The following is a 21,533-nucleotide window of genomic DNA, read 5'->3' on the forward strand; positions in this document are numbered from 1 at the left end:
ACTAAGTGAACTTTTCTAAGTCAAGGACTGCCTATACAGTACTTTATTTTATGTTCCCACCAAAAAGAGAACTTTTAGGCCTTGAAAGAAGGATCAAAATTTAGCAGGTGAATATCCCTCCCTTGCGGATAGGGGACGTGGTGGCTCAGTGGCTAAAATGCTGAGCTTGTCGATCGAAAGTTCAGCGGTTCGAATCCCTAGTGCTGCGTAATGGGGTGAGCTCCTGTTCTTCGTCCCAGCTTCTGCCAACCTAGAAATTCGAAAGCACGTAAAAATGCAAGTAGAAAAAATAGGGACCACCTTTGGTGGGAAGGGAACAGCGTTCCGTGCGCCTTTGGCGTTGAGTCATGCCGGCCACATGACCACGGAGACGTCTTCGGACAGCGCTGGCTCTTCCGCTTTGAAACGGAGAGGAGCACCGCCCCCTAGAGTCAGGAACAACTAGCACACTTTATCCCTCCCTCATCCTCAAAGAAAAGATTTTCAGAGGCATCTATCCTGGAGATTTGTGTCAGAATGTGTGATGAAACATGCCGCAGTGTTGTGATGCGAACTGCCTCCCCTCTTGACCGCACAACGCATATGCCCACAAACAAATGTGGTTTGTTTGCTTTTGGCTGAGTCAGAAGGGGTTTGATAAAAATGTGTTAGCTTGCTATTTGAGCCCAGCCGCTTGGTCCTACTCCGCAGACCATGATTAAATCAACCGGATCTTAGGCAGGATGAATAGACCTAGTGTTGTATTAATGGCCAAGCTGAGATTTTTTCTATTATTTGTTTTATCAGGTCTTATATTTATCAGGGTGAGAAGGATTCCTGAATACGTTATAGACCAGGGTGAAAAATATAAGATGCTGATCGCAGACTGACGATCAAAGATTCCATGATTCTACGTTTTGTCTTTCGTTTTAATGTGTTTTAAAAATAAAAAAAACTTTACACACAAAAGATTCTATGATTCTATTCAGGTAGTCCTCGAAATTAGGACTACAATTGAGCCCAAAATTTCCAGCGCTAACCAAGACCGTTGTTAAGCAAGCTTTTCTCCATTGTTACCACCTTTCATGCCACCGTTGTTAAGTGATTCACGGAAATTCTTAAGGTAGTCACCCCGTTGTTAAGTGAATCTGTCTTCCACATGGACTTGGCCTGTCGCAAAAGGTCGCATAAGGGGATCACGCGACCCCAGGACACTGCAACCATCATAAGTACAAGCCAGTTGCCAAGCATTCCGAATTTTGATCAGGCGGCAAGGGTTGTAAGCATGAAAAACGGCCATTGGTCGGTTTTTCAGTGTCGTCGAGACTTCGAACGGTTACTAAATGAATGGTTGTAAGTCCAGGCCTCCCTGTAATCCAAGTGGTGCTTTTGATGTGCCCGGCGGAACATAAATGTTGCCTCTTTGGCTTTCTTTTTCTTTCTTTTTTAACAGACAATGGTGACAGCGAATTGGAGCTATCAGCCATGCGGCATCAACCGGAAGGACTAGACCAGCTCCAACTTCTAACCAAATTCACCAAAAAGGAACTGCAGTCCCTCTATAGAGGCTTCAAGAATGTGAGTAGTTTCTTTCGTGCAGACCGTATAACCGAAGCTCAAACCAGGCAGAGCTGTTTAATGGGTTTTAAATTTCTGTAATTTTATAGGGTGTAATTTGTATTTTAAATTTCTTTGGCCAATTGAATAAGTTTTTTAAGGGTTGTTCTTAATATTGTATGTGTTTGTGTTTGTATTTTATTTGGTTGTTCACCGCCCTGAGTCCTTCGGGAGAAGGGCGGTATACAAATTAAATTATTATTATTATTATTATTATTATTATTATTATTATTATTATTATTATTATTATTATTATTATTATTATTATTATTATTATTATTATTATTATTATTATTATTATTATTATTATTACGTGATGGACAAAGGATTCCTGCCATGAGCAGAGGATTAGACTAGAAGACCTTCAAGGTCCAGACCTTCCAGCTCTAAGATTTTATGAAGTTCTATATTGAGCCAAGGTGCTCCAGTCTAAACCCTACAATAATACGGTGTGTACGTGTGCCTATGGGTGGAAGTACAGATACCTGTAAACACTATGAACCCTCTGCAAAGCCTGCAGTTCTGTCCAGTGGTAGGATTCAAGTAATTTAACAACCGGTTCTCTGTCCTAATGATTTCTTCCAACAACCAGTTTACCAAACTGCTCAGAAAGTTAACAACCGTTTCTCCCGAAGTAGTGCGAACTGGCTGAATCCCACCACTGGTTCTGTCCCAGGCCCTCTTTGCAAGTTTCCCAGCCTTCGTCCAATGCAGATCAATTCAATTCAGCCGGTTCAGACCGGTTCGGGTGAACCGGTAGTGGAAATGGCAGGTGGGCCTGCCAACCGCCCCGGTTCTATGCTGTCCTATTTAGGCACGTTTTTGAGGCCGGGTGCATGCGCAGAAGGCGTGCACATGAGCAAAGCGCTTGTGTGGAAGGCCGGGCGCGTGCACATAGGTGGCCCGTGCACTCACATTTTTGGTGCAGGGCGAACCAGTAGGTAAATTATGTGAATGCCACCGCTGGTCCTATGGATGTGAACCTCATCATGGTGTCTCCTCAAACTCTTCTCCCTAGCATCTCCTTCCCAAACAGAAACGGTTCCAGAAAAACGCTCCGAGAACCTGAGGCTCATTTATCTGCGTCTCAAGATGGTCCCGCTGGCACAGAGATGGGCCGTTGACTAAGCCTGGGCAGGAAGCCAGGGGGAGTTTGTAAGAACTTCCCTCCCTCCCAGGAAAATACCTTGGCCTCCTGCATCATGTATCTTTAATGGCTTTCCTGTAACGCTTGGCTCTTGGCAGCCGTGGTAAAATATGCCACCCAGTCTATAGTTTCTGGCTCACTTGACTTGGGGTCAGCCGCAGCCCGGTTCCCCTTGGACCAACCGGCACATCCACAGCCTTCGCTTCCAGACACTTTCAGTTTTCAGTTGCGTGAGCATACAGAATGCAGAATAACCCAAGTTGGAAGGGACCATGGAGGTCTTCTACTTCAACCTGCTCCAGCAGGAGACCCTACAGTAGGGGTGTCAAACTTGATTTCAATGGATAACCATAACCATTTGTCTGAAGTGGTGTAGGGCAGGGGTCTCCAACTTTGGTCCCTTTAAGACTTGTGGACTTCAACTCCCAGAGTCCCTCAGCCAGCTTTGCTGGCTGAGGGCCTCTGGGAGTTGAAATCCACAAGTCTTAAAGGGACCAAAGTTGGAGACCCCTGGTGTAGGGTTTCCTGCCTGGGCAGGGGGTTAGACTAGAAGACCTCCAAGGTCCCTTCCAACTCTGTTATTCTATTCTATATGTGGAGAACATCAGAAGACCCCAAACTGTGAATTAGAGCGGGAAGATCAACCGGAAGAAGTGCAACACGGCCAGTTATTTTTGTACTGTTGCTAACTTGGTCGTGGGTCACCAGAATCCAGGTGAATTCAAAGGTGATTTCATTTTAAGGGCATGGAAGTGCTAGCACACCTATTTTATCACCTTTCCAGCTGAAACGTGGAAAAAGGATTAATCCTACGTTACTGTGGGATTTGCTGGTGAATATTGGGGGCACAAGGTGACTTTTGGAAGGCTGCAAGAAAGAGGGCTGGAGTGGATTTCAGGGGTGAAATCCAGCAGGTTCTGACAGGTTCTGAAGAACCGGTAGCGGAAATTTTGAGTAGTTTGGAGAACCGGCAAATGCCACCTCTAGCTGGCCCCACAATGGGGTGGGAATGGATATTTTGCAATATCCTTCCCCTGCCAGGCCCACCAAGCCACGCCCACAGAACCCGTAGTAAAAAAAAATTGGATTTCACCACTGCGCTACTTCTATTTTAAAACTCACAGTAGATCAAGTCTTCAGGGCAAGTGAAGCTCCTGGTGGTCTTCAGTCGAGAAGGAAAGGGAGAAACAGAAGAAAAACCTGAGCTGGACTCCAAAGGAATTTGCTCCTTTCAGGTGTAATTTGCGTGTGTTTTGTCTTTTTAGGAATGTCCCAGTGGCCTGGTAGATGAAGAAACCTTCAAACTCATCTATGCCCAGTTCTTCCCCCAGGGAGGTAAGTCTGCTATGCATCTCAGTAGCTTTTATTTAGCCTTTCTCAACTTTGGCCCCTGGAAGATGAGTAGACTTCAACTCCCAGAATTCCCCAGCCAGTTTAGAGCAAGGGTCTCCAACCTTGGTCCCTTTAAGACTTGTGGACTTCGACTCCCAGAGTTCCTCAGCCAGCTTTGCTGGCTGAGGGACTCTGGGAGTCGAAGTCCACAAGTCTTAAAGGGACCAAGGTTGGAGACCCCTGGTTTAGAGAATTAAGAGGTCAACCCTTAACCTTTATCTTAGGAGTCGGTTAGGTGAATTAAGTGAATCAGGCCTTCCCGTTGACTTTGCTTGTCAGACGGTCATAAAGGGGGATCACATGACCCTGGGACATTGCAACCGTCGTAAGTACATGCCAGTTGCCAAGAGTCCCAACTTTTGATCACATGACCAAGGGGAGGCAGCAATGGTCGTATGTATGAAAAGTGGTCATAAGTCACTTTTTTTTAGTGCCGTCATAACTTTGAACAGTCACTAAATGGATGGCTGTAAGTTGAGACCTACCTGTAATGAAGGTCATCCTTGAGACAAGCTTGACTTCCTGTGATTTTTATGCACCTGTTATGGATCCTTTCCTTGACAACAGAACCAAAATGGTTGCCCACCATATTTTTTCTGGGACGGCGTTTGGCTCCCAGCATAGCTTCTGTCTCTTGGTCTGCTCAGTCTGGAGGCCAAAAGTGGGGTGCCAAAGATTTTGGGGAGTATGATATCCAATCTGCGCTCAACGGATTGGATATCATGCCTTAATATGCCTGAAAGAACCTTATTTCAATGTCAATTTATCTGTTCTGTCCCCTCCCGGCCTCAGCCACGCGAGCTGGCTAAACGAGCCTGTAATTGAGATCACGGCTGCTATCAGTCCTGGCAGAGAATCTGCAGCTGCCTGCCAAAGTCTCCCTTATCTTGGGGTTGCCAGGCAACCAGGAAGTCAGCAATCCAGGCCGAATGTTCAGCTCACTTCTCCACGAGTCAAATAGTTCAACTCAATTTTTGCTCGTCACGGAGCAGAAGAGCAGCCGGGGCTGCTTTTATACTCTGTGGGGTGTGGCTCCGTGACTCAGCACTCTCTAGGCCTGCCCCATCCCTTCCTTTGTTGTAGCCACCTCTCGTATTTCCGAAACCTGGGATCTAGCCAGGCCTGATTGCCATCAGCTGGGTTGGAGGTGTGACTTGGGGGGGAGAGTCAGGGGACTCGTTATCTCTTCCACCTGGCCTGCCTCTGGCTCCTGGAGCTGAGCCAGAGGAGCCGGTGCTCCAGAGGTAAGTCCTGATGGCCCTTCCCCCTCACTTTCCGAGTCACTTTCTGGCAGGGGGCCCGGCTCGGGGGTGGGGCGCAGACACAACACTATCCATCTCTGCACAATGCAATATTTTCCTAATTATATTTGTCTCTGGTGGGAATGTTCTCATTTTTCCAATATTGTGCAAATACAATTCTTACCACTGTCAGTACATATAAGCATTAAATGCCATATACTGCAGGAAAAACAATGGCTACCAACCTGCCTTCCGTTGAGGACCTGTATACTGCACGAATCAAGAAGAGGGCCATGAAAATATTTGCAGATCTCTCACATCCTGGACATAAACTGTTTCAACTCCTACCCTCAAAACGACGCTATAGAGCACTGCACACCAGAACAACTAGACACAAGGACAGTTTTTTCCCGAAGGCCATCACTCTGCTAAACAAATAATTCCCTCAACACTGTCAGACTATTTACTGAATCTGCACTACTATTAATCGTTTCATAGTTCCCATCACCAATCTCTTTCCATTTATGACTGTATGACTGTAACTTGTTGCTGGCAATCCTTATGATTTATATTGATATACTGACCATCAATTGTGTTGTAAATGTTGTACCTTGATGAAGGTATCTTTTCTTTTATGTACACTGAGAGCATCTGCACCAAGACAAATTCCTTGTGCGTCCAATCACTCTTGGCTAATAAAAAAATTCTATATGGTCCCTTTATCATAACTTTCTGGTATTACACCTAACAAAAATATTTCTGGCTTTAAGTCTATGTGTGGCTTAGTCATCTTTTCCAGCCATATGTACATTTCCATCCAATATTTTCTTTTTTCCTTTTTTTTTTTGCATTTATATCCCGCCCTTCTCCGAAGACTCAGGGCGGCTTACGCTATGTTAGCAATAGTCTTCATCCTATTTGTATATTTATATACAAAGTCAACTTATTGCCCCCAACAATCTGGGTCCTCATTTTACCTACCTTATAAAGGATGGAAGGCTGAGTCAACCTTGGGCCTGGTGGGGCTTGAACCTGCAGTAATTGCAAGCAGCTGCTTTCATACATATGATAATAGGTGCCTGGAATCTGATCACATTTCCAACATTTGGCAGACATGTTGTTAAACATTTTTGCTAATCTTGTCGGTGCCACCTATAAAGCATTTTATAAACCTTCTTTCATTCTCTCGTCTCTGATGTATCTCCGAGGGAGTCCCAGGGAAGGGTCCTACAGGGCACAAGGAAGACCCTTCAGGCTGGTAACTCATCTTCTTCTGCCATTTCCTTTGCAGATGCCACCATGTATGCCCACTTCCTGTTCAACGCGTTCGATCTGGACCGGAGCGGAGCCATTCGATTTGAAGTAAGGTGAATTTTCTGTATCTTGGAAGGTTGGCTCTTTTTAGGGAAACAAGGCCCTTATCCTGAAAAGAACCGAAGGCAGTTGGAAATGCTTCTCTGTCCTGTGCAGTAGATCAAAGGCATTTGGGTATGCTGCTAAAGCTGTGGAACCTGCTTTCTGGAACAGGGTTCTCCAAACTTAATGGAATGGAATAGAATGGAAGGGAAGGGAAGGGGAGAGGAGAGGAGAGGAGAGGAGAGGAGAGGAGAGGAGAGGAGAGGAGAGAAGAGAAAATAGAAAATAATAGAAAATAGAAAATAATAGAAAATAGAAGGGAAGGGAAGAGAAGAGAAGGAGAGAGGAGAGGAGAGGAGAGGATATAGAATATAGAATATAGAATAGAAAATAGAAAATAATAGAAAATAGAAAATAATAGAAAATAGAATGGAAGGGGAGGGGAGGGAAGGGAAGGGCCACGTCTGAGCCGCTTCCTCAAATTAAGCTTCTGTCCCAGGACTCAGGTTTCTTTTATCTGATCATTGTCTTGGCTGAGCCTCTCCTCTTGCTCAAGGTTATTATTCCTTCGGAACAGTCAAGTGTAAGAAATCAGGAGCCAGAGCAATTCAAAGGAGTATCGGTTTGTTGCCTGCCAACACTTTCTACAAGAATCTGAGCTATGAATGGCCAAAGCAAGGTGGGCTGGACTTAGCTCCACCTGCGGATGTGAAGGGACTCAAGGCTAATGACATGTTTGACTCCTCCCTTGGGCTGAGCCTGGTTATCGTCTACAGCAGGGGTCTCCAACCTTGGTCCCTTTAAGACTTGTGGACTTCAACTCCCAGAGTTCTTCAGCCAGCTTTGCTTTGCTGGCTATGCTGGCTGAGGAATTCTGGGAGTTGAAGTCCACAAGTCTTAAAGGGACCAAGGTTGGAGACCCCTGTCTACAGTGCCCTTGAAACGGTATAATTTTACCTCAGCTTTCGAAAACCCATGTTCCAGCTTCTGTCAAACATCCGAACTGGGTTTTCTTCAAACAGTTTTCGAAGTTTGTTTCCTTTTTAATTGATTTGCAGAAGAATGCTGTAGGCTCAGAAGTTTGAAGTCCTTGAGTTACCTCAAAGAATAGAATAGAATAGAATAGAATTTTATTGGCCAAGTGTGATTGGACACACAAGGAATTTGTCTTGGTGCATATGCTCTCAGTGTACATAAAAGAAAAGATACGTTCATCAAGGTACAATAAAAGCAGTTTCTTTTATTGTTTAGGCCAGGGGTCTCCAACCTTGGTCCCTTTAAGACTTGTGGACTTCAACTCCCAGAGTTCCTCAGCCAGCTTTGCTGGCTGAGGGACTCTGGGAGTTGAAGTCCACAAGTCTTAAAGGGACCAAGGATGGAGACCCCTGGTTTAGGCCAAGGCTCATCAACCCGTGGCTCTGGAGCCGCATGTGGCTCTTTCATCCCTCTGCTGTGGCTCCTGTCGCTCAAAATATGCGTCACCAACTGCCAATGAGCGACACCCGCCGGCACGCGATTTATTGAGCTTTTTGACTCCCAGTAGGCCAACCATGGATAATCCAAGAAAAGAAAAGTTTCAGAAGGAAACAGAATGTTTAATTCAACTACATATGCTTGTTTTGTGGCCGCTCAGGAAATAGTCAGGCACAGGAAGGATTTTGTGGCTCCCGGTGTTTTCTTTTCTGTGGGAAACGGGTCCAAATGGCTCTTTGAGTGTTTAAGGTTGCCGACCCCTGATATAGGAAGAAATCTTGCCAAACTAAAGCAAACTACTTGCATGGTTAAAGATATCATCATCATCATCTTCATTTAATGACCCCATAATCCATTGCAAGGTGGAGTCTGGGCAACTGAATGAAGCTAACAGAGTCTTTTAATGGCCGGATGCCCTTCCTGGTCACCAATACGGAGTTTTGTTCAGCAGATATATTTCTCATTGTGCCCAGAGAGAGAAATATCTGCCTCTACCTAGGATCGAACTCACAGCCTCCTGACTGTGAGGCGAGAGCGCCACATCTAGGCCATCGCACCACTCTACATTGTTAACATAACATAACAACAGAGTTGGAAGGGCGCCGTCTAGGACGTAAGTGCAGGCCAAGGAGGCAGGTGGATCAGGAAGGAAAAAAAACAAACAAACAGGCGGCAACCTGAGGATCCTAAATGACATTTTCGAACAGCTGCATGGAATTCATGATGTTCTCATCCTTAAAAAAGCCGGAGAGGACAAAAAGAGAAAAGAAACGTTAAGACAAGAACAGAGGTTCAGGTCGCAGAAAGATCACCTCCCTTGGGGGCTTACAGCTTTAGGAGAACAATTCCCTATTGTGGGAAGCCCACCCACCCATTCCCACAAAGAATGAGATATTTTGGGGGATATTAAAAGAGGCAGAATATTATAGCCCCAGCAGATATTTTGTGTCCATTAGAATAGAGTTGGAAGGGACCTTGGAGGCCTTCTAGTCCAACCCCCTGCCTAGGCAGGAACCCTACACCATCTCAGTCAGATGGTTATCCAACATTTTCTTAAAAATTTCCAGTGTTGGAGCATTCACAACTTCTGCAGGCAAGTCGTTCCACTTATTAATTGTTCTGTCAGGAAATTTCTCCTTAGTTCTAAGTTGCTTCTTTCTTTGATCAGTTTCCACCCATTGCTTCTTGTTCTACCCTCAGGTGCTTTGGAGAACAGCCCGACTCCCTCTTCTTTGTGGCAACCCCTGAGATATTGGAACACAGCTATCATGTCTCCCCTAGTCCTTCTTTTTGTTAAACTAGACATGCCCAGTTCCTGCAACCGTTCTTCATATGTTTTAGCCTCCAGTCCTCTAATACATTGTAAGCCGCCCTGAGTCTTCGGAGAAGGGCGGGATATAAATGTAAATAATAAAAAAAATCATCTTTGTTGCTCTTCTCTGCACTCTTTCTAGAGTCTCAACATCTTTTTTACATCGTGGAGACCAAAACTGGATGCAATATTCCAAGTGTGGCCTTACCAAGGCATTATAAAGTGGTACTAACACTTCACGTGATCTTGATTTTATCCCTCTGTTAAAGATATACTCTGGGAATTTCTAAAGAGGAACTGCCTTAACCCACTTCCTCCTAACCAAACGAAATTTTCCTCCGTTTCTTGTTCCTCTGGAATGCAGCCCCTCCCTCCTGGGAATCCAGGTTGTGTTCCACTACAGAGGTTCATGCATGGATGTTGTGTAAATGGCCCAGTGTGTTTAGAACTATGTGCTGAGGTGGGTGTACATTGTCAGGCTCTTCCATTGGGCTGGAAGGAAAGAAGAAAGTTAAGGTGGCGGGCAAGATCGGAGCTCCTCCCCTCATTTGCATGAGAGCAAGACTTGGGTCACATGGTAACATCAGCCATCTTTATTTTTTGACATGCGCCTTTCCATTGAAGCCCCTGTATACAGTGGTTCTAATTGCAATGCCTCTGTAGTGTACGCAGGTTGCCTTAATTCGATGAAAAATGAGGAATGGGTCAGTGGTGGGTTTCACTTAACACTGCTACTGGTTTGCTCGCGCGCGCCGCTTCTGTGCATGTGCAGAGCGTATTTGATGATGTCCGTTCAGGTGGGCGGAGCCTCCCACCGCCGTTGCTAACAGTTCACCTGAACTGGGGTGAACCGGTAGCAACCCACCACTAGAATGGATGGACATAATAATAATAATAATAATAATAATAATAATAATAATAATAATAATAATAATAATAATAATAATAATAATAATAATAATAATATTTTAATTTGTATACCGCCCTTCTCCCGAAGGACTCAGGGCGGTGCACAGCCAGAATAAAATACAAAAAGAACAGTACATATAATATTAAGAACAACCCCTTAAAAAACTTATTCAATTGGCCAAAAATTTAAAATACAATAACACCCTATAAAAATTTACAAAAATTTAAAACCCATAAAAGCAAAAGAAAAGTTTAATTAAAAAATTCAATTAAAAAATTGAGCACAGTGCCTGAATATCACTATTTCTGAAAAATGCATTTTTAACCTGGTGGAAAAGATGCAGAAGGCAGCAGTTTCAGATGTACAAGTTTGCCCTTTTAAATCCTCCTGGTTGTCCTGAAGCCGTGAGGTAACTTGATAAATAAAGCAATTATGTCCGTTGAAAAATCACAGGTAATAATTGTGCACCGATTCGTTGCAGCCTTTTGAACAGAGGCGCGTCCAACCAAATCTGGATCTGAAAAACAGGAACACGAAATCCTGAATCCAAAATTAGAAGCCAAGAAATCACATTAATATCAAAGGAAGCGATCTGTGAGGCGTCGCGTGTCCTTTAGAGTCTCAACTGTTTCTCAATCTCCGCAGCTTTATAAAATGGGTGTGGACTTCAGTTCCCAGAATTTCCCAGAATTTGCTGGCTAGGGAATGCTGGGATTCGAAGTCCACGTGTCTTAAAATTGGTTTAAAATATGTATCTTGAAAAACAGATTGGGAGTAGGAGAAATTTCTCTCCTGAAGTGAAAGGGGGATTTTTAGTGAGGCCAACTCCTTGGAAGGGAGGCCACAAGGAACAGCTGTTCTGACCTAGGCTTCCTGAGACAGTAAAAAGCACACAATTGGTCCCAAAAACCCTCTTTTCATTTCAACGGCTGTGAATTCTGTTCATTCCCAGCCCGTAATGAGTCCCAAATAGTTTGTAAAGAGTCTGAAAGAAAGTCTGCCACAGTCCTCCGGGATAAGGCTGATAAGCACACACCTTTATCTCCCTTGAGAGGCTGCCAAAGGTCTAATTGGCAATTAGCTTTGCAAGGCCACACGGAGCACAGAGTCAAAACAGAGCTTCAGAATTTAAACCGTCCAGAATGAACAAAGTTGCTTCCTGCAAAGGCTCATGTCCCTTTGCTTCACCTTTATGTCTTATGGGAGGGCCAATCGTCTCCAAGCCTTACTCCTGAGTTACCCCTTTTGCTTTAACTGTTCTTGCCTTCTGGAAGCTCTGCGCATGCGCGCACTGGGAACAGGCTCCCTCTGCCTCGCTGACATCAGACTTTGGAGACTCCGGAGTCCGCACATAACTCCCAGACGGCCTTGGCCCCCTCTCTGCCTCCGACGCAGAGCCCTCGTCCGAGCCTTCCTCAGACTCCAGGACTAGCTCATGTTCCTCCCCAGCCTCCTCACTCTTCGACTCTGCTGCCAGCTTCCCAGCCTGCTGGCGGACCACAACAATACCACTAAAGTCATAAACTAAACTTTCAATGCAGAACTGTGTTGGCTTTTTTGGCAGCTGCTTTATAATTCTCCTTTATAAGATTCTAGGACGTGGCTGAAGACAGCAAAGTCCACATTTTGGACAGAGAGGACTGCTGGTTTGAATGAGGGGGTCAAAGGGGCCATCTAGGTCAGAACTGAAGAGCATCAACAGAGAGAATACAACCATATCTATCTCCAGCCTACAAGACGGTCCTTTCAGTAGTTCCAAGAAGGCTCCGCACCCATTTGCATCACTCAGGAGACCCTGAGGACACAGATAAACCTCCAGGTGGCCTCAAGGACCCCCTCAAAGGATGCAAATGACCAGCTGTCTGCAAGGAATATCAATCCTTCCATTCCTCACCATCCAGTCAGAGCTGAAGAAGCTTCAGAGATGAGAAGCAAAACGCCTTCAAAGAAAAACCAGAAAGTCCAGTTGCTTCTTGAAAAATACCAGCCTATGCTTGAAGTGACCATTCAGGTTCCTTGCTTGAACCTGTTTGGACATGGGGGTGTGTGTGTGAGCAATGGGAGACAGCTAGAATGTGGGGGGGAGTTAAATTTAGAGATTTGCCACGCGATTCTCAGTTCTGGCTCTGCGTTACCGCGATGTACTTGGCTCCTAATAAAACTGTATTTTTCTCAAGAAACGGAGCTGAGGATCATTTCCACTTAGAGATGTAAGCATGGTTAGGCCTGGCACCAAGTGTCTCCTCTTGCCAGGTTCACAGGCTGTGACTGATCTCTCTCTCTCTCTCTGTCTTTCTCTCTCTCTGTCTTTCTCTCTCTCTGTCTTTCTCTCTTTCTCTCTCTCTCTGTCTTTCTCTCTCTCTCTCTCTCTGTCTTTCTCTCTCTCTCTCTCTCTTTCTCTCTCTCTCTCTCTCTCTCTCTCTCTGTCTCTCTCTCTCTCTTTCTCTCTCTCTTTCTCTCTCTCTCTCTCTCTCTCTCTCTCTCTCTCTCTCTCTCTCTCTCTCTCTCTCTCTCTCTCTCTCTCTCTCCCTCTCTCTCTCTCTCTCTCTCTCTCTCTCTCTCTCTCTCTCTCTCTCTCTCTCTCTCTCTCTCTCTCTCTCTCTCTCTCTGTCTTTCTCTCTCTCTCTCTCTCTCTGTCTTTCTCTCTCTCTGTCTTTCTCTCTCTCTGTCTTTCTCTCTCTCTCTCTCTCTCTGTCTTTCTCTCTCTCTCTGTCTCTCTCTCTGTCTTTCTCTCTCTCTCTCTCTCTGTCTTTCTCTCTCTCTCTCTCTCTCTGTCTTTCTCTCTCTCTGTCTTTCTCTCTCTCTCTCTCTCTGTCTTTCTCTCTCTCTGTCTTTCTCTCTCTCTCTCTCTCTGTCTTTCTCTCTCTCTCTGTCTCTCTCTGTCATTGCCTTGAACAGGACTTTGTCATCGGCCTCTCCATTTTGCTGCGTGGCACAGTGCATGAGAAACTCAGCTGGGCTTTTAACCTCTATGACATCAACAAGGACGGCTACATCACCAAGGAGGTACTCACTCAATCCTATATCGATACCCTAAGGCCACGAGGCAATTGCACACCACCCTGGGACCCAGTGGTGGCTTTCAAATTTTTTTACTACCAGTTCTGTGGGTGTGGCTTAGTGGGCGTGGCAAGGGAAGGATACTGTAAAATGTCCATTTCCACTCCACTCCAGGCAAAGGATGCTGTAAAATCTCCATTCCCACCCAACTCCAGGAGACGGATACTGTAAAATCTCCATTTCCACTCCACTCCAGGGGAAGGATGCTGTAAAATCTCCATTCCCACCCAACTCCAGCGGACGGATACTGTAAAATCTCCATTTCCACTCCACTTCAGGGGAAGGATGCTGCAAAATCTCCATTCCCACCCCACTCCAGGGGAAGGCTACTGTAAAATCTCCATTCCCACCCCACTCCAGGGGAAGGATACTGCAAAATCCCCATTCCCTCCCCACTCCAGGGGAAGGATACTGTAACATTTCCATTTCCTCCAGATCAGCTGGGACTCGGGAGGCAGAGAATAGATGCGGGCGGGGCCAGTCAGAATTTTTACTACCGGTTCTCCGAACTACTCAAAATTTCTGTTACCGGCCAAAGAGGTTGTTAAAAAAATGCTTTTAAAAGTTAAAAAAAAAAAAAGGCTCTGACGATCGCGTGGCTCAGCTGGGCATGGGGGGGGAGGGCAGGGGTTTTCGCTACCGGTTCTCCGAACCACCTGCCATTGCTACTGGATCAGCTGATCCGGTCCGAACCGGGAGCATTTCACCCCTGCTTCACTCTTAGGTTTCACTCCACCCCAGCCCTCCCTTCACCACCCCTCTTGAGTAACTCCATAATTGCGATTTGAAAAAAAAGCAATGGATGGAAGCTACTCAAGGAGAGAACCAATCTAGAAATGAGAAATTGCTTCCAAGTTTTAGCACAATTAACCAATGGAACGGTTTGCCTCTAGAAGTTGTGGGTGCTCCAACACTGCAGGTTTTTAAGAAGAAGAAATTGGACAGCCATTGGTCTGAAATGGTATCGGGTCTCCCGCCTGAGCTGGGGGTTGGACTAGCTGACCTCCAAGGTCCCTTCCAACTCTGTGATTCCGTTACGTTGATGTGCTGCTGTCAATGCGTTCTTCTCCTTCTTTGGCAGGAGATGCTGGCCATCATGAAATCCATCTACGACATGATGGGCCGCTACACCTACCCGATCCTGCGGGAAGATGCTCCTTTTGAACACGTGGAAAAGTTCTTCCAGGTAAAATGGAAAAAAACCAACAACAGAGATTCTGTCCGTCGTCAGAAAGTTGTCGACGAACCCAAGCAAAGCAAGGACACTCGAGGCCTTCCAGTCTCTGAATGCAAAACTTTTATTGAGTACATCATTTTGGCACCGATGAAGGCAAAACCAGCTCTACCTAATTCCCATACGAACCCACCTAATGACTAGTGGCTCCGTGGAGTTGCTTTCCTCAACTCTTCCATTTCCCAGAATTCCCACCGCAGAGGATTGTGGGAGCTGGAATCGACACAAATGGCCATGTTCAGGGGTCTCCAACCTCGGCAACTTGAAGACTGGTGGACTTCAACTCCCAGAATCCCTCAGCCAGCTTTGCTGGCTGAGGAATTCTGGGAGTTGAAGTCCACCAGTCTTCAAGTTGCCGAGGTTGGAGACCCCTGGCCTAGTTAATTGATTTTATTCTTAGATTATTTTTTTTATTTGCATTTATATCCCGCCCTTCTCCGAAGACTCAGGGCAGCTTACACTATGTTAAGCAATAGTCTTCATCCATTGTATATTATATACAAAGTCAACTTATTGCCCCCAACAATCTGGGTCCTCATTTTACCTACCTTATAAAGGATGGAAGGCTGAGTCAACCTTGGGCCTGGTGGGACTTGAACCTGCAGTAATTGCAAGCAGCTGTGTTAATAACAGACTGTCTTAGCAGTCTGAGCCACTCATCTCGCAGTGCGGCTGACATAACAATAGTATTCCTGGCTTTCTTAGTGGGCGGGAAACTATCCTTTAAGTGCAGGAATGGAACAGCCAAGAGTAATTAGATAGTGTTTCCCAACCTTGGTAACTTGTGGACGTCAACTCCCAGAATTCCCCATAGCTGGCTGGGGAATTCTGGGATTTGGAGTCCATACACCTTAAAGTTGCCAAGGTTGGGAAACTCTGCCGTAGGAAGTCTAACCAGGCCTCAGGGGTGAGGGGAGATATATCCAGATGGGGGTCCAGTGGAGATGGCATGCTGTTTTTGGAACTAAGACTCCGTGCATCCTTGGATGGGCACCTTCCGCTCAAATATATCACATTTCGTCTTGCAGAAAATGGACAAGAATCAAGACGGCATTGTCACCATCGAAGAGTTCTTGGAGACGTGTCAAAAGGTAGGTTCAGCAGAATTCTTTAAACTCAGAATAGATTTTTTTTTTAAAAAAAGTTGAAAACTACATTGATGTTGTTGTTGATGACGATACAACCTGCAACACATTATTTAAACTCTTTTTCCCCCCCTCATGTGGCAATTGAAGAGCCCTTGTTCATCCACATCTCAACTGTTAACATTATCTAGAGTTTTCCCAGCAGCGGGCAATTCTTATTTTAGCTGCTCAAGTGAAGCAGATAATATATATAAGTTGCTTATTTTTACATTTGGGAGTTGGTCCTATAAATAAATGCAGCAAACCTGACTCTAAGCAACCTCGTCTGAGGACAGAGGATCTAATTCTGCTCTCTCCACATGCTGCCTGCAATTCGGCCTCTGGATTGTACAGGTGATTCTCGACTTACGACCAGCTGAACGACGGTTTGAAGTTACGACAGATTTTTAAAAAAAATGTTCCTATGATCCACCCTTGAAGTTCCAATTGCCATAACTTGCATTTATGACTGGTTGCAGCATCTGCAGTCATAGGACTGTAAATTGGAATTTTTTATTTTTTTGGAGGTTGGTTTGTGGCACTTTTTTTTTTAACGGTTTCTGGAAAAAACACCTACTGAATATGATGAATTCACTGAAGGACCACGTGATTCATTTTGGGACCAGGTGATTCATTTTACTACCATTGTAAAATGGAGCCTGGTCTTGTGGTGCTTCAACTTATGATCTCAATGGCTTAGGACCAAAATTCTGGGTTCCCTCATGGTCGTAAGTCGAGGACTATCTCTAAGTTCTGCAAAGACCAAAAGGAAGGCTATGTCAAGGCTACAAGGGAATAACCAGAAACACAGTGGGCCACTTCCATGGGCTAGATGAATGCTCTGAGCTCTACTATAGTTTCCACCTCTATTTTTTCATGCAAGTAGTACTCAACTTACAACCACTGATGGGATTCAGCCGGTTTGCACTGGTTTGGTAGAACCGGTAGCCAACTTTTTGTGCAGTTCAGTGAATCTTCTGAATGGTGTGTCTCGCCATCCCCAGCCCCTCCCTTCCCCTCCCAGCCCCTTACCAGTGGGCATGACAAAGAGTGGCTGGGAGGGGAAGGGCAAGGTGTGGTGAGGAGAGAACGGGTGAGGTGAGGTGCCCCTCAAAGTGAGTGACAACGAGTTGGCCATGTGCACCCAGTTACATGACCACCCAGCCACGCCTACCCAACTGGTCATTAGGGCAGAGAACTGATTGTTGAATTATTTGAATCCCACCACTGCATTCTTTAGTGACTGTTCAAAATATCACAACAGCATTGGGAAAAAAAGTGACTTCTGATTGATTTTTCACACTTATGACCGTTGAAGCATCCCGAGAGACATTTGGCAACCGGCATGTATTTTTGAAGGTTGCAGTGTCCCGGGATCATGTGATCACCTTTTGTGACCTTCTGACAAGCCAAATCAATGGGAAAGCCTGATTGACTTGATCAACTGAACAACCGTGGCAACAGAGGACATAAAATAGAACAGTACTCATTTAACAGCTGTGTTGCTTAGCAATGGAAGTGGTTTTTTTTAAATTTTTATTATTTTTTATTGCTTTTTTCTAACAATGAAAAAAGCAATGGAAGTGTTAAGCTTAATTGTGGTCATAAATTGAGGATTACCTCTAGACAGCGTTGGAAGAAAAATCCAGGTCCAGTTCCGGGAATAACATAGAATAGAATAGAATAGAATAGAATTTTATTGGCCAAGTGTGATTGGACACACAAGGAATTTGTCTTGGTGCATATGCTCTCAGTGTACATAAAGAAAAGATACGTTCATCAAGGTACAACATTTACAACACAATTGATGATCAATATATCAATATAAATCATAAGGATTGCCAGCAACAAGCTATAGTCATACAGTCATAAGTGGAAAGAGATTGGTGATGGGAACTATGAGAAGATTAATAGTAGTGCAGATTCAGTAAATAGTCTGACAGTGTTGAGGGAATTATTTGTTTAGCAGAGTGATGGCCTTCGGGAAAAAACTGTTCTTGTGTCTAGTTGTTCTGGTGTGCAGTGCTCTATAGCCGCTTTTGAGGGTAGGAGTTGAAACAGTTTATGTCCAGGATGCGAGGATCTGCAAATATTTTCACGGCCCTCTTCTTGATTCGTGCAGTATACAGGTCCTCAATGGAAGGCAAGTTGGTAGCAATTATTTTTCTGCAGTTCTAATTATCCTCTGAAGTCTGTGTTCTTCTTGTTGGGTTGCAGAACCGAACCAGACAGTTATAGAGGTGCAAATGACAGACTCAATAATTCCTCTGTAGAATTGGATCAGCAGCTCCTTGGGCAGTTTGAGCTTACTGAGTTGGCGCAGAAAGAACATTCTTTGTTGTCCTTTTTTAATGATGTTTTTGATGTTAGCTGTCCATTTGAGATCTTGCGATATGATAGAACCCAGAAATTTGAAGGTTTCTACTGTTGATACTGTGTTGTCAAGTATTGTGAGAGGTGGAAGTATGGAAGGGTTTTTCCTAAAGTCTACCACCATTTCTACGGTTTTGAGTGTGTTCAGTTCCAGATTGTTTTGGTTGCACCACAAGGCTAGTCGTTCGACCTCTCGTCTATATGCGGAGGCTGTTTACATGGAGGCTGTTTAAGAATGAAGGTCCATTTATGGATGAGTAGAACCAAAACACACACACACACACACTGAGTGTGCAGTTCTGGGACAGCTGACCAAATAGTTGAATGAGTGGATGGATCTTTATAGGTTTCTGTGTCTTTGAAGTTTGAATGTCAGGGTTCCAAGGAATATAACCATAGCAAACAGAACTCCGAGGCAAGCAGGTTCCTCAAATAACAAGTTTATTGGATATATCATATTGGCACAAGCTGGTGAAAACCGACTCTAAAGGTTCCCATGGTTTTCACCTGATTAAAAGTAAACGTTTTTCCCCTTTTCCCAAACAATCAGTCACATGGTCCAATCAAGGTGCTGTCCGGTTGCTGGGTAACTTCACTCCTCCTCTCTTCAGCCCCCTGTGGGAATGTCCTTGGTTCTCAGGGGAAACTATTTTGTTTTGCCCAGCTATCTCTGTTCCCTCCTCCCCAGCCCTCAGCACCTTTGTGGCAACACTGAAGCCTCAGCCAGGCTAGCTTCAGAGTTGACACTGAACTGTTCTGGGGATTGTGTAATGAAGTGGCGTGTGTCTTTTGCTAAAATGGTGGTGGGTTAATCCTATTACATCCTACAAAGGTCATCTCCTGTTCAGAGGTGGGTTTCAAAATTTTTTACTACTGGTTCTGTGGGTATAGCTTGGTGGGCGTGGCAGGGGAAGGATACTGTAAAACCTCCATTCCCTCCCCACTCCAGGGCAAGGTTACTGCAAAATCCCCATTTCTTCCCGATAAATTGGGACTCAGGAGGCAGAGAATAGATGGGGGCGGGGCCAATCAGAATTTTTACTACCGGTTCTCCGAACTACTCAAAATTTCCACTACCGGTTCTCCAGATTTGGTCAAAACATGCCGAAACCCACCTCTGGTCCTGTTCTTAGAATTTGGGTGGAGGAGAATGTAAATTTTAATCCCATTCCTGGAAGTGGAGATCTTTTGTTCATGAATAGGCTGGCCCAACCTTTTTTAATGGGCACAAAATATCTGCTGGGGCTATTAAGAAAGACCGATTCTGCGTTCTGTCTTTAAGAGCATGTATCTCCATTTCTCCCTTTGGCGAAATATAACATTCTGCCTCTTTTAATATCCCCCCCCCAAAATATCTCATTCTTCTCATGAAGTGTTAATACCGCTCTATAAGCCCTTGGTAAGGCCACACTTGGAATATTGCATCCAGTTTTGGTCACCACGATGTAAAAAAGATGTGGAGACTCTAGAACAGGGGTCTCCAACTTAGTCCCTTTAAGATTTGTGGACTTCAACTCCCAGAGTTCCTCAGCCAGCTTTGCTTGTGAAGTCCACAAGTCTTAAAGGGACCAAGGTTGGAAACCCCTGCTCTAGAAAGAGTGCAGAGAAGAGCAACCAAGAGGATTAGGGGGCTGGAGGCTAAAACATACAATGAACAGTTGCAGGAACTCAGTATGTCTAGTTTAATGAAAAGAAGGAGTAGGGGAAACATGATAGCAGTCTTCTGATATCTCAGGGGTTGCCCCAAAGAAGAGGGAGTCAAGCTATTCTCCAAAGCACCTGAAGGCAGGACAAGAAACAATGGATGGAAACTAAACAAGGAGAGAAGAAACTTAGAACTAAGGAGAAATTTCCTGTTAGTTAGAACAATTAATCGGTGGAACAACTTGCCTGCAGAAGTTGTGAAATGCTCTCAACACTGGAAGCTTTTAAGAAGATGTTGGATAACCATTTGTCTGAAGTGGTGTAGGGTTTCCTGCCTAGGTAGGGGGTTGGACTAGAAGACCTCCAAGATCCCTTCCAACTCTATTCTAATGGACACAAAATATCTGCTGGGGCTATTAAGAAAGACTGACTCTGCTTTCTGTCTTTAAGAGCATGTATCTCCATTTCTCCCTTGTGGGAAATATAATATTCTGCCTCTTTTAATATCCCCCAAAATATCTCATTCTTTGTGGGAATGGGTGGCTGGCCTTCCCACAATAGGGAATTGTTCTCCTAAAGCTATAAGCCCCCAAGGGAGGTGATCTTTCTGCGACCTGAACCTCTGTTCTTGTCTTAACGTTTCTTTTCTCTTTTTGTCCTCTCCGGCTTTTTTAAGGATGAGAACATCATGAATTCCATGCAGCTGTTCGAAAATGTCATTTAGGATCCTCAGGTTGCCGCCTGTTTGTTTGGTTTTTTTTCCTTCCTGATCCACCTGCCTCCTTGGCCTGCACTTACGTCCTAGACGGCGCCCTCCGTCTTTCTTGTGAAGCACACGTCTTTCGGAGAAACACACAACCAACCAACCAACCAACCAAAAACTGTTTTTATAATCTAACGGCGGAAATCGGGGTGAAGGCGCAAGGCATGCGGCTTGCTTACAAAAAAAACTCCTTGGATTCTCAGGACAGAAGCGTTGAGGAACAGGAGGGAGGAGGGAGGGAAAGGGCTTGTGGGGGGGGGGAGGACTCTGGGACGTGTCTCGGCATGTCTTCTTCATGGCTCAGGGAGAGAGATTTTCAGCAGTTAAGGCAGGGGATTGTAAAAGATTGTCCTGCTCCTCATTAATCGAACTGTAATCCTCAAACATCAAACCTTTCACGACTTGAAGAAAATGATTAAAAATTTCCTTTACAAGGTTTGGTTTGGTTTTCGGGAACTTCTGTTTCTTCCGTGGATTTCTCCAGAATTTGGAGAATGTGGGCCAAATGTCGGAGAGAAGGTGTGGTTCTCTTGCAAGACCTGTCAGGAGAGAACTACAACCTGACCTTCCAGGTCCGGCTCTCCCTTCCAGCCGATGGACTGTTTCCAGAGGACCAGCTGGTTCTCCCCAGGTGCTGAATCCTGAACTAGCCGACTGCCTTTCACCTAGGTGCCCTGGGCAAGGTTGAGTTTTTTGCTACAGCTTGTAAGATCTCCAAGAAGCCTCCAGTGACAAGACCCTCCTGGCAAAAATAATAAAATAAAAAATCATGAATCACCATCAATGGAAGCAACTGAATTGACTGGTGCGGTGGCTTAGAGGTGGAGCTCTCGCCTCACCATCAGGAGGCTGTGAGTTCGATCCTAGGAGACCGGGCAGATATTTCTCTCTCTGAGCAGGATGAGAAT

At 45.0% G+C, this 21,533-nt stretch overlaps 1 protein-coding gene across 2 annotated transcripts in view; it reads left to right on the top strand.

Moving 5' to 3' along the window:
- Window positions 1-20,837, top strand: part of KCNIP3 (potassium voltage-gated channel interacting protein 3) — a 77,958-nt gene extending 57,121 nt beyond the window's left edge. For both annotated transcript variants that reach the window (XM_058194851.1, XM_058194852.1), the window contains 7 exons: window positions 1,433-1,557; window positions 4,009-4,078; window positions 6,668-6,738; window positions 13,326-13,433; window positions 14,569-14,673; window positions 15,750-15,812; window positions 20,539-20,837. In XM_058194851.1, coding sequence (XP_058050834.1) covers window positions 1,433-1,557; window positions 4,009-4,078; window positions 6,668-6,738; window positions 13,326-13,433; window positions 14,569-14,673; window positions 15,750-15,812; window positions 20,539-20,586 — 590 coding nt within the window. In that variant the 3' untranslated portion in view covers window positions 20,587-20,837. The remainder of the gene's footprint in view (window positions 1-1,432; window positions 1,558-4,008; window positions 4,079-6,667; window positions 6,739-13,325; window positions 13,434-14,568; window positions 14,674-15,749; window positions 15,813-20,538) is intronic.
- Window positions 20,838-21,533: the final 696 nt, after the last annotated feature.

The sequence above is a fragment of the Ahaetulla prasina genome, chromosome 9 (assembly GCF_028640845.1).
Source record: "Ahaetulla prasina isolate Xishuangbanna chromosome 9, ASM2864084v1, whole genome shotgun sequence".
NCBI classification, from domain to species: Eukaryota; Metazoa; Chordata; class Lepidosauria; order Squamata; family Colubridae; genus Ahaetulla; species Ahaetulla prasina.